Source organism: Rhinoraja longicauda, chromosome 3 (assembly GCF_053455715.1).
Source record: "Rhinoraja longicauda isolate Sanriku21f chromosome 3, sRhiLon1.1, whole genome shotgun sequence".
In the NCBI taxonomy this organism is placed as follows: Eukaryota; Metazoa; Chordata; class Chondrichthyes; order Rajiformes; family Arhynchobatidae; genus Rhinoraja; species Rhinoraja longicauda.
In genome coordinates, this window is record NC_135955.1 from 11,916,184 (window position 1) to 11,929,262 (window position 13,079).

General features: G+C 47.5%; 1 protein-coding gene across 4 annotated transcripts in view; it reads left to right on the forward strand.

Annotated features, from left to right (window-relative positions):
- The first annotated feature begins 5,506 nt into the window (after window positions 1-5,506).
- ythdc1 (YTH N6-methyladenosine RNA binding protein C1) overlaps window positions 5,507-13,079 on the forward strand; it is a 41,775-nt gene continuing 34,202 nt past the window's right edge. For 2 of the 4 annotated variants that reach the window (XM_078431705.1, XM_078431717.1), the window contains exon 1: window positions 5,507-5,708. In XM_078431705.1, coding sequence (XP_078287831.1) covers window positions 5,681-5,708 — 28 coding nt within the window. In that variant the 5' untranslated portion in view covers window positions 5,507-5,680. The remainder of the gene's footprint in view (window positions 5,709-13,079) is intronic. The other 2 variants (XM_078431697.1, XM_078431710.1) reach the window with 1 other exon arrangement.

Sequence of the window (13,079 nt, forward strand, 5' to 3'; positions counted from 1 at the left end):
TAAGGTTAGAGATAGAGCATAGAAACAGGCCCTTCAGCACACGCTGCTGACCATCGATTACCCATTCACACTAATTCAATGTTATCCCGCTTTCTCATCCACTCCTTGCACACTAGGGGCAATTTCAACAGAGGCCAATGAACCTACAAACTTGCACATCTTTGGGATGTCAGACGAAATCGGAGGACCCGGAGGATACCCTCACGGTCACGGGGAGAATGTGCAAAAACTGCACAGAGGCAGCACCCGAGGTCAGGATCGATCTCGGGCCTCTGGCGCTGTGAGGCAGAAGCTCTACCAGCTGCCCCACAGTGCCACCCTTAACTTGTCATTTTGGAACTCTGTTAACTGCTGATCTGAGATATCATCTGTGATCAGATTTTAAAGCAATTTCAGTTTGATAGAGTCAAGAGAACTGTCAATGAATGAATATCAGAGATATATTTGAAAAAAATGTGTGGTTGATGAATAATTTATATGGGAACACTATATGATTTCTTTAGGTTAAATGTGGTCCTGAAAAATGGGATGCTTTTCTGTTTGTCACTGTATTTAACTGGGATGGTAATTGATTGCCAAAAAAAAATATCAGGATTTTTAACATCTGAGAAATAGTAATGACCAACTGAAAAGTTCAACATATTCACACGAGGACTGGAGTCTGAAAGTGTCACCAAAAATATTCTTTACAGGTTGCACAAATGGTTCAGTGGTTCTTTATTATCACATGTACAGACAGAGACCTACAGTGTAATTCTATTTTTGCAAACAGTTCCCAGATTTATTTCAAGAAACGGGCAGAAAATATTCACTGCAAATAAATCTCTTTCTAGCTATGTGATTTATCTCTGACTTTAAATCTGTTTTTAAATTCCACAATAGTAAGTTGGGCAGGTCGGGAAATTTGTTTCTGCCATCAAATTGGACGTCTAATCATGATCAATGATTCACTTCCGAAGTGAATTTATATGAGATCCAACAATCTATGTTCAGCACTGCTAATTTTTCTTGAATAAACAACTAATAAAATGGATGATCCTTCCAAGTTGAAGTTAATAGTTTTTTTTTCTTTTCATACATATTGTCGTTTACATGTTGGCCGATATCAGCAGGAAAATGGGAACACTGAGAAAGGAATGCCTCTCCTAGCCATTAATGTTTTGATTTTGTTGTACAACATTGCAAATTGCACAGTAAGGCAGTTTGACATTACAGCAACCATATCCCTTCAGCAGGCAGAATGTGTAGGAAAGAACTGCGGATACTGGTTTAAATCGAAGATAGACACAAAATGCTGGAGTAACTCAGCGGGACAGGCAGCATCTCCAGAGAGAAGGAATGGGTGACGTTTCGGGTCGAAGACTTCAGTCTGAAGAAGGCTCTCGACCCAAAGCGTCGCCAATTCCTTCTCTCCAAAGATGTTGCCTGTCCCACTGAGTTACTCCAGCATTTTGTGTCTATATCCTTTTAGCATCCTGCCCTCTGCAAAATGGGTCCGCGCATTTCCTGAAATAATTCACTACCGTGAAATTCTCTGGTGTTATTTATGCACACAGTGATGTCACATCAAGATCTATGATGCACATCTCGACCCTGAATTAAAGATTTTGAGTACAGGAGCAAGGGCATCTTGCTACAATTATACAGGACCATATATAAGACCACAGAATGGAAACAGGCCCTTCAGCCCAACTTGCCCACATCGGCCAACATGTCCCATCTACACTAGTCCCACCTTCCTGCATTTGACCCATACCCCTCTAAACTTGTCCTATCCATGTACCTGTCCAAATGTTTTTAAAACGTTGCAATACAACCAGCCTCATCTACCTCCTCCGGTATCTCGTTCCATACACCCACCACCCTCTGTGTGATAGAGTTACCCCTCAGGTTACCATTAAATCTTTACCCCCCTCACCTTAAAGCTATGTCCCCTGGTTTTTGAATCCCCTGTGTACCAGATGCATTGAGCATTTACCAAATCTATTCCTCTCAGGAATTTGCACACAGAATCCGCTTCATGTTTCTTATGACCCAATGCAAGAGCCCACTCAGTGATGTCCCCATCCATTCAACACTCTCCAAATGTCTCTCTGCTCTCTCCATCCCATCTCTCTCACCACCCTCTCTCCCTCCCCATCCCCTCTCCACACTCTCTCTCCCTCTCCATCTGCCCTCTCTCCCTCCCTACCTCTGTCTTTTTTCTCTCCATCCCATCTCTCCATCCCCTCTCTATCGCTCTCTATCCCCTCTCTCTTTCTCATTATCCCCCCTCCATCCCTTCTCTATCCCTCTCTCCGTCCCCTCTACCCTTTCTCTACCCCTCTCCATCCCCTCTCTACCTCTCTCCATCAACCCCCTCCCTCTCTACCCTCTCTCTCCATCCCCTCTCTCTCTACCTCCCTATCCCCTCTCTCCATCACTCTATCTGTCCCCTCTTTTTCTACAACATTGTAAATTTCCCAGTAGGGCAGTTTGACATGATAGCAACCATGTCCCTTTGCCATCCTGCCCTCTGCAATATGGGTTCGCGTATTTCCTGAAATAATGCAGGAGCCCACTCAGTGATGTCACCATCCATTCAACACTCTCAAAATGTCTCTCCCCTATCCTCCACCTCTCCATCCCATCTCCCTCCTCTCTCCCTCTCAATCCCCTCTCCATTCCCTCTCTTCACCCTCCTATCTCTCTTCACCCCTTCTTTCTTTCTCAATCCCTTCTCTCCCCATTCCCACTCTCCATCCCCTTACTCCCTCCATCTCTCTATCCCCTCTCCTCTCCCCATCCTCCCTTCCTCCCCTTCCCTCTCCCTCCTCATCCCTCTCCTCATCCCTCTCCCCATCCCCTCTCCCTCCCTCTCCTCTCATCCCCTTCCTCTCTCCAGCCCCCTCTCTATCCCCCGTCCATCCTCTCTCCGCCCCCTCTCTAGCCACTCTCTCTACTCCCTCTCCATCCCCTATCTCTATCCCCTCTCTATCTCCATCCCTCTCTCCATCCAGTTACATCAGGCAATGAAGAAAGCAAATGGAATGTTGGCCTTTATAACGGTTGCATAGGGCCCTGGTGAGACACCTGCAGTATTGTGTGCAGTTTTGGTCTCCTTTTTTTGAGGAAGGAAATTCTTGCTATTGAGGGAGTACAGCATAGGTTCACAAGGTTAATTTCCGGGATGGCGGGATTATCATATGGAACGACTTGGCTTGTATTCACTGGAACTTAGAAGGACGAGAGGGAATCTTATAAACACAAAATTATTAAGCGATTGGACATGCTAGATGCAGGAACCATGTTCCTGTTGGGGAATCCAGAACAAAGGGCCACAGTTTAAGAATAAACTCTCTCCCTCTCCCCCCTCCCTCCCTCCCTCCTCCCCCCCTCCCCCTCCCTCCCTCTCCCTCTCTCCCTCCCTCCCCCTCTCATCTCTCTAGCCCCTCTTATCTCTCTAGTTCCTCTTCTCTCCCTAGCCCCTCTTATCTCTCTAGCCCCTCTTATCTCTTTAGCTCCTCTCCCTAGCCCCTCTTATCTCTAGCTCTTCTCTCCCTAGCCCCTCTCTCTAGCCCCTCTTATCTCCTGAGCCCCTCTCTCTTGCCCCTCTTATCTCTAGCCCCTCTCTCCCTAGCCCCTCTTATCTCTAGCTCCTCTCTCTAACCCCTCTCTCCCTAGCCCCTTATCTCTCTAGCCTCTCTCTCTATAGCCCCTCTTATCTCTCTAGCTCCTCTCTCCCTAGCCCCTCTCTCTAGCCCCTCTTATCTCTAGCTCCTCTCTCTCTAACCCCTCTCCCTAGCCCCTCTTATCTCTCTAGCTCCTCTCTCTCTAACCCCTCTCTCCCTAGCCCCTCTTATCGCTCTGGCCTCTCTCTCTCTATCTATCTCTCTCTCTCTCTCGCCCCTCTCTCCAGCCCCTCTCTCTCTCTCTCTAGCCTCTCTCTCCAGCCCCTCTCTCTCTAGCCCCTCTCTCTCTAGCCCCTCTCTCTCTCTAGCCCCTCTCTCTCTCACCCCCTTCTCTCTCACCTCTCTCTCTCTCTGTAGCCCCTCCCTAGCCCCTCTTATCTCTAGCCTCTCTCGCCCCTCTCTCTCTCTAGCCCCTCTCTCTATAGCCCCCCCTCTCTCTCTCTAGCCCCTCTCTCTCTCTAGCCCCTCTCTCTCTAGCCCCTCTCTCTCTAGCCCCTCTCTCTCTAGCCCCCCTCTCTCTCTCTAGCCCCCCTCTCTCTCTCTAGCCCCCCTCTCTCTCTCTAGCCCCTCTCTCTCTCTAGCCCCCCTCTCTCTCTCTAGCCCCTCTCTCTAGCCCCTCTCTCTCTCTAGCCCCCCTCTCTCTAGCCCCCCTCTCCCTCTAGCCCCCCCTCTCTCTCTCTAGCCCCTCTCTCTCTCTAGCCCCCCTCTCTCTCTCTCTAGCCCCTCTTCTCTCTCTAGCCCTTCTCTCTCTCTAGCCCCCCTCTCTCTCTCTAGCCCCTCTCTCTCTCTAGCCCCCCCTCTCTCTCTCTAGCCCTTCTCTCTCTAGCCCCCCCTCTCTCTCTAGCCCCCCCTCTCTCTCTCTAGCCCCTCTTATCTCTCTAGGCCCCCTCTCTCTAGCCCCTCTCTCTCTCTAGCCCCCCTCTCTCTAGCCCCTCTCTCTCTCTAGCCCTTCTCTCTCTCTAGCCCCCCTCTCTCTCTCTAGCCCCTCTCTCTCTAGCCCCCCTCTCTCTCTCTCTAGCCCCCCCCCTCTCTCTCTCTAGCCCCCCTCTCTCTCTCTCTAGCCCCCCCTCTCTCTCTCTAGCCCCCCCCCTCTCTCTAGCCCCCCTCTCTCTCTAGCCCCCCTCTCTCTCTCTAGCCCCCCCCCTCTCTCTCTCTAGCCCCCCCTCTCTCTCTAGCCCCCCCTCTCTCTCTCTAGCCCCCCCTCTCTCTCTCTAGCCCCCCCCTCTCTCTCTAGCCCCCCTCTCTCTCTAGCCCCCCCCTCTCTCTCTCTAGCCCCCCTCTCTCTCTCTAGCCCCCCCCCTCTCTCTCTCTAGCCCCCCCCCTCTCTCTCTCTAGCCCCCTCTCTCTCTAGCCCCCCTCTCTCTCTCTCTAGCCCCTCTCTCTCTAGCCCCCCCTCTCTCTCTAGCCCCTCTCTCTCTAGCCCCCCCTCTCTCTCTAGCCCCTCTCTCTCTAGCCCCTCTCTGTCTCTAGCCCCTCTCTCTCTCTAGCCCCTCTCTCTCTCTCTCTCTAGCCCCCCTCTCTCTCTCTCGCCCCTCTACCTCCCCACTTCTCTCCCCACTTCTCTCCCCACCTCTCTCCCCTCTTCTCTCCCCACCTCTCTCCCCACTTCTCTCCCCACTTCTCTCCCCACTTCTCTCCCCACCTGAAGCAGCTTCCAACCTCCAGACCTGTGGGTGAGGCCAGGTTGTTGGGGTTGGCGCGACGTGCATTGTGACGCAGAGGGGGTGGGGCGACGTGCATTGTGACGCAGCGGGGGTGAAGCGACGTGCATTGTGCCGCGCAGAGACGGGCGGCGCGCATTGTGACGCAGCGACGCAGAGGCCTTGCAGCGGCGGCGGCGGCCTGGCCTTGACGGCGCCATTTTGCGAGGAGCGGACGGTCGTTCGGTCGGACGGTGGGTGGTGGTGGTGGCGGCGGCGGTGTTAACGCAGCCCCCCCGGGTCCCGGGGCGGATCGTATCGGATAGATTGACCGTGCTCCACTCTCATCTCCACACCCACTCGCTACCCATGGCGGCGGAGAGCCGGGATGATAAAGGTAGAGGACGGCTCGCTGGCTGAGGGAGGGGAGTCGCAGCGCCAGCGCCAGTGGCGGCCGCTTTTGTTTCATTGATCCCTGGCCTGGCCTGGCCTGGCCTGCCTGGGCCTGCGCTGTGTAACTTATAGCAGCAGAATTAGGCCGTTATATGTTGTTTACGGTGTACTAAGTTTACATATTCTGTTGTGCTGCTGCAAGCAACAATTTCACATTGTTCTGTCTGGGACACACGACAATAAATCACTTCATAAGTTCACAGAGGAGAATTAGGCCATTCGGCCCATCGTCTACTCCGCCATTCAATCATGGCTGATCTATCTCTCCCTCCTAACCCCATTCTCCTGCCTTCTCCCCACAACCTCTGACACCTGTACTAATCAAGAATCTATCTATCTCTGCCATAAAAATATCCATTGCCTTGGCCTCCACAGCCTTCTGCGGCAAAGAATTCCACAGATTCACCACCCTCCGACTAAAGAAATTCCCCCTCATCTCCTTCCGAAAAGAACGTCCTTTAATTCTGAGGCTATGACCTCTAGTCCTAGACCCTCCCACTAGTGGAAACATCAAGAATCAAAAAAAAAGCAAAGATTTATTACCACGGTTGGCAAACATTTCATGTTGCTGTCCACTTAAAGAGGAAGAAGATTGGATTTCATTGCCTTCCATCACTGTGAGGAATGTGGGGAATCCGCTGTGCTGGATGTTTATGTTAACTTTTATGTATTCGTGCCTTGTTGCTTTTTTTTTAGTATGGCTGTATGGTAATTTGCTTATCATTGTACCTTAATTGGCTCATGTGATAATAAAAGACCTTTGAAAGCTTAACCCATCCCAAGTCACAAATCATGGCTGGTCTATCTCCCAACCCCATTCTCCAGCCTTCTCCCCATACCCTCTGACACCCGTACTAATCAAGAATCTATCTATCTCTGCATTAACAATATCCATTGACTTGGCCTCCACAGCCTTCTGTGGCAAAGAATTCCACAGGGTGAGAAAGAAAGAGAGAAGTCCCAGACCTTTCCTCTAGCAGCTCCCCAGGCAAGCCAGACCCATGCCCTACCTCCTGTGAGAAGCGGCCGATCTCTTCCCTCTGGTCCGCATGCGGGGTTCCCCTCCTGACCGCAGCATAATCTAAACAGATCAATGCTGCAAACTTCTCAACCGTCTGAAGAAGTGTCTCAACTTGAAACGTCACCCATTCCTTCTATCCAGAGGTGCTGTGTGTCCCACTTAGCTACCCCAGCATTTTGTGTCTGGTGTAAACCAGCATCTGCAGTTCCTTCATGCAAATTGAACTCATTCATTCAAGGGCTGCCTGTCAGACAATGCACCGTCCCATCTAGAAGTCCACCCTCGAAGAGAGCATGTGCTGCTGCTCCTATGCTCTTGAAATTATGTTACACATACTGAACTTTTTATTTTCTTGTTTATTGTTTATGTTTACATCTGTTGTGATGTTGAAAGTAAGAATTTCATTGTTCCATCTGGGAAGTATGACAAAACACTCTTGATTCTCTTTTCACAAGTTCAAGGAGCAGAATTAGGCCATGCGGCCCATCAAGTCTACTCTGACATTCACCTCATGTCTGATCTATCGTTCCCTCTAAACCCCATTCTCCTGCCTTCTCCCCATAACCCCTGACACCCGTACTAATCAAGAACCTGTCAATCTCCGCCTTAAACATTCCCAGTGTTTTGGCCTCCACAGCCATCTGTGGCAATCAATTTGGTCAGATTCGCCAAAATCGAAGTGAAATGTTGCATGTACAATTCTCCACAAATGCTGCTGTCCTGCAGAGTTTCTCCAGCACTTTGTGTTTTGCTGAAAATTCCAACATCTGCAGTTTCCTGTGTCTCAATTTTAGGTTTAGGTTTATTATTGTCACACGTATCAAGGTACGCTGAAGAGCATTGTGTTGCATGCTATTTAAATAGATCAGCTATACGTAAGATAGATAAGTCAGTTCATACAGTACAGTAGATAGAGCAAAGGGGCAGTTATAAGTTGTGAAATCTCCTCGCAGTATGCCTCCTTTGAAGACATTCTCACTGTTTTTCTTCTGCGATTTCCCCCCCCCATGTTCTGATTCACCTGTCACTTGCCAGGCTTTGTCACTCCCCACCACTCTTTTCCAGCTTTCTCCTCTCTATTCCAATCAGGATTAGAGCCAAAACATTCTGACCCAAAACATCTCTGGTCCATTCCTTCCCCAGATGCTGCCTGATCCGCTGAGTTCCTCCTGCACTTTTGTGTTTTGCCTTCTGGGAACAGTTAGCTCTATTAAGTAAAATTGATAGATTATGAAGGTAATAATCTATTAAACAAACCAAATTAGTTCTCTCATTTCTGTTGGTCCATAATTGTAATTTAACCTTTGTTTAGCCCATTCAGTATGAAGAAATTGTAAGTAGCTAAAAAGTATTTGATGCCAGTTGAAAGTTTGGTGCAATTATCATTTCCATATTTCTCATTTCCAATGATATAGCAGACCTGTCAACCCTTCAGTTCATTGCTGGGTCCTAGTATCCCACCAGGTCCATTTCACAATTTATTTCATTGGATATTGGGTGAAATAGCACATTGGGTGAAATATATGAACCGTCTGGGTTAATGGACCTGGGCATCAGTAAATGCTGTCCTGAACTGTTTACAGATCCTGCAACTCGACACCCCCCCCTCACCATGATGCTGCTTGAGTTTGCACCTTGCTTCAGATTCCACTATCTGCCGTCTCTTGTGTTTCATATCTATGGTGTTGGGTTTCATTCACGGACCAACCATGAAAAATTAAAACATCTCCATAGTACAAAAATAATGGTCGAACAGATGGTGATGGAAGGCATTTTGTTATGGAATGCCGCCTCAGAGGAATATGAAAACATAATTTCTACCATTTTAAAATTTCTTTCATGACAAGATATTCCAAAGCATTGTAGATCCAAATGGTTTCTGTGGCATCACACTCTATGTACTCAAATAAATAGCTTTATGATAATAATCGGATATTTTTTGTGACATGTGCAATAGGCTGAATACAATTTCACCTCAAAGGTAGATGCAGTGAAAATGTGCCTTTGACTGTCATTTTAACAATCATCCATCCTTTACTCTTTGCTACAGTGTAAGCTGTGCCCCTTAATGCAATTGGTTTTAGTGTAGTCGTCGACACATGAAACATTTCAGTTCAGTCCTCCTTTACTGCTGCTTACATCCCCCCACAGGCTGATAAATCTCTAGCCCTGGACGAACTGTATGGGATTGTAAATGGGCTGGAGAACTCCCATCCTGAGGCTGCGTTCATTGTTTTGGGAGACTTCAACAGAGCCAATATGGAGAAGGTTCTCCCAAAATTCTTCCAACACATCACTTTTCCCATTAGGGCAGAGCAGACCCTGGACCATTGTTACACCCCATTCAGAGTCTGTTATAAGCCCCTCCCTTGCCCTGCTTTTGGTAAGGCAGATCACTGTTCCAGGGTCATATATAAATGAAACAATGAGGTTGATGAAGCCTTACAGGACTGCTTTGACACAACTGACTGGCAGATGTTTGAAGACGCAACAGAAGGCAATATCAACGAATACACAGACTCTGTCTTAGGCTACATAAGTAAGTGCATCGATGATGTGGTTCCAAAAGCCACCATCTGCACTTACCCAAATCAGAAACCCTGGGTCAGACGGGATATCCATGCTAAATTTAAAGCATGGACTACTGCCTTCAACTCGGGCGACCTCAATGCCTACAAGGTAGCCAGATATGACCTCCGGAAGTCCATCAGGAAAGCCAAGAGAGACCACAGAAACAAAGTGGAATCTAACTACTACAGCTCGGACTCCAGACGCATGTGGAGTGGATTACACAGACTACAAAGGGAAAAACAGGAGCACTGTTCAGCCTACCACATTGCTCTCGGACGAGCTTAACACCTTTTACGCCCGGTTCGATGCAGTCAACACAGCGCCCATCATGAGTCCACAGGTGTGCAAGGGGACTACCACACTGTCCTTACAAACGGCAGACGTGAGGCGGTCCTTCAAAAAGGTCAACGACCGCAAAGCTCCAGGGCGGGCCCTCAGAGCGTGTGTTGATCAACTGGCAGAGGTGTTCACCAACATCTTCAACCTCTCTCTGAGTCAGTCTGTGGTTCCCACCTCCTTCAAAGCATCCATCATCGCTCCTGTTCTAAATAAACCAGTAACCTGTTTAAATGACTACTGTCCTGTCGCACTGACATCAGTCATCATGAAGTGCTTCGAGCGACTAGTCAAAACTCACATCTGCTCCTCTCTCCCTGACACCTTGGACCCTCTTCAGTTTGCATATAGACTAAACAGGGCCACGGACGATGCCATCGCCATAGCAATACATAGTGTGCTCACCCACCTGGACAAAGGAAATACATATGTGAGAATGCTCTTTATTGACTACAGCTCGGCATTCAACACTATTATTCCCTCAAAACTCGTCCCCATGCTCCTTGATCTTGGACTGGAGACCTCCATCTGCGGATGGATATTCGATTTCCTGACGGGCAGGCCCCAGGTGGTGAGAATTGGCAGCAACACCTCTTCCTCAATGATCCTCAACACAGGCACAGCACAGGGCTGTGTGCTCAGTCTTCTCCTGTACTCCCTGTTCACGCACGACTGTACTGCTAAGCACAGCTCAAACAGCATCCTAAAGTTTGCTGACGACATGACCATTTTGGGCCTCATCACGGACAACAATGAGGTCCAAGAGGGACCTACAGAGAGGAAGTAAAGGCACTAAACAGCTGGTGCCAGGAAAATAACCTCTCAATGTCAGCAAAACTAAAGAGATGACCGTGGACTACAGGAGACAGCGGGAGAGTGGACACCTCCCCATCCACATCGGTGATGCTGAGGTTGAAAGGGTCAGCAACTTTAAGTTCCTCGGTGTGCACATCACTGAACTTTCCTGGACACTGCACACGAACACAATAACAAAGAAGGCCCACCAGTGGCTCTTTTTCCTGAGAAGACTGAGGAAGTTTGGCATGAACGCCAGCATCCTCACAAACTTCTACAGATGCACCATCGAGAGCCTGCTGACGGGCTGCATTACAGTATGGTACGGGAACTGTTCTGCCCACAGCCACAAATCACTACAGAGAGTGGTGAAGATGGCACAGCACATCACTGGCAACTGTCTCCCGGCCATTCAGGACATTTTCTATCGGCGGTGCCTGCGGAAGGCATGCAGCATCATCAAGGACCACAGCCACCCAGCACGCAGGCTGTTCTCCTTGTTACCGTCAGGCAGACAATACAGGAGTATGGCTGTGCGTACCACCAGACTTAAGAACAGTTTCTACCATCAGGCCATCAGGCTTCTGAACTCATAAACACATTTCAAATCATATATGTTGATTATTTTTAATATTGTCTTTTTACCGTACTAATGTCATTTCTTATCTTATTTATCCTTGGAATATTACTGCTGAGGTGACCCGTTGTCTTGTCAAATACATTTCATTGTACCGTTGACCCTGTGCCAACCTACATATGACAAATAAAATTTATTATTATTATATGAAATAAAAGCATAAAATGCTGAATGTATTCGGGTGAGGCAGCATCAGAAGAGAGATAATCTGAAATCACATTTTATGTTAATAACCTCAATAATTTTGGACTAATGAATATAGTAATTGACCCAAATTATTCACTCTTTCTATCTCTGTCGATACTGCTGAACATATGCAGAATTTAAATTATCCAAGTGTTCATCTAGATATTCCTTCTGTGACTTTGCTTCCACCATTCTCTCAGGCATTGTATTTCACATACTCGCCATTTTCTCGGTAAAAACATCTCTAAACCTCTTACTAATCTCTAAATCTCTTGGAACTTTTTCACGGGATAATGGTATACCAATACCCTTTACCCTAAATCTATGCCCTCTAGTTTTATCTGCCTCTGATCTGGGAATTAGATTCCTGTAGTCTATCGTGTCTATGCTTCTCATCATTTTATATAGCTTGCTCATATCCTTTCCCCTTATAATGGAAACCGTCCATCGCAGGAAACATTACGGTGCTTCTCCTTTGCATCCTATCTAACTCTATGGTACCATTCCTATGGTGAGGTCACCGGAACTGCACACTGTACTCTGCCTGAGGATTTGACCAATATTTCATAAAATTGCTCATTACCTATCTACCTTTGCATCAATACCTTGATTATTGGCCAGTATTCCCATGTCGTCTTAACCATTTTATCAAGCTGCACTGCCACATTTGAAGATCATTAGATTTAAAGTTCCTCTGTTCCTCAGTACTCCCTTATACCCTACCTTGCACAGTATATATCTTAGCCTCATCGATACTCCTAAAACACATCACCTTGCATTGGTCTGAATTAAACACAGTCTTACAGAGTTGAAATAGGCCCATCAGTCCAACTTGACAACACTGGTCAACATTTCCCATCTATACTGTCCTACCTGCGTTTGGTGCTTATCCCTCTAAATCTGTCCTATCCATGTACCTGTCTAACCGTTTCTTAAACTTTACGATAGTACCTGCCTCAACTACCATTTCTCTTCACAGCAAATCCAGAGGAAAAATGTGACATTTTCTACGTTTTTATAAAAATGTAATATTCATTTGTTTTACTACATTAGATTGGCTGTACAAGCTCGTTCCATATACCTACCATCCTTTACATGAAAAAAAATACACCTCAGGTTCCTATTAAATCTACCCCCCCCCCACCTTAAACCTATTGTTGAATCTCCTACTCTGGGCAAGAGACTGAGCGTGTAACCAATCTATTCCTCTCATGATTTTGTACTCTTTCAACGAACTATGTACCTGTACTCCTTGATCCCTCTGCTCTGCAAGACATCCCAGAGTCCTAATGTTTAGTGTATAGGTTCTGCCCATGTTAATGCTCCCAAAGTGCAACACCTCACATTTTTTGTATTAAATTCCATCAACCATTCCTCGACCCACCCGCCCAACTGCTGCAATGTTTGACAACCATCTTCACTATCTACAATACCACCAACTTTTGTGTCATCTACAAACGTGCCAATGTACTCCCAGTTACAGGCCTCCAGTCTGAGAAGCAACCACCTTCCATCACCCTCTACATTCTTCTGTGAAGTCAATTTTCTATCCATTCAGCTATCTCTCTTTGGATCCCATGGGATCTAACCTTCCAGAGCAGCCTACCATGTGGAACCTTGACAAATGCCTTACTAAAATCCATGTACGCAACGTCTACAGCGCTGCCTTCATTGACCTTTTTGGTCACATTCTCTTTCTCAGCCCATATCACCATCACATTGCGGTCGTAAGACTATCCTCCAGACCTTCAATCAGGGAGATTCACTTG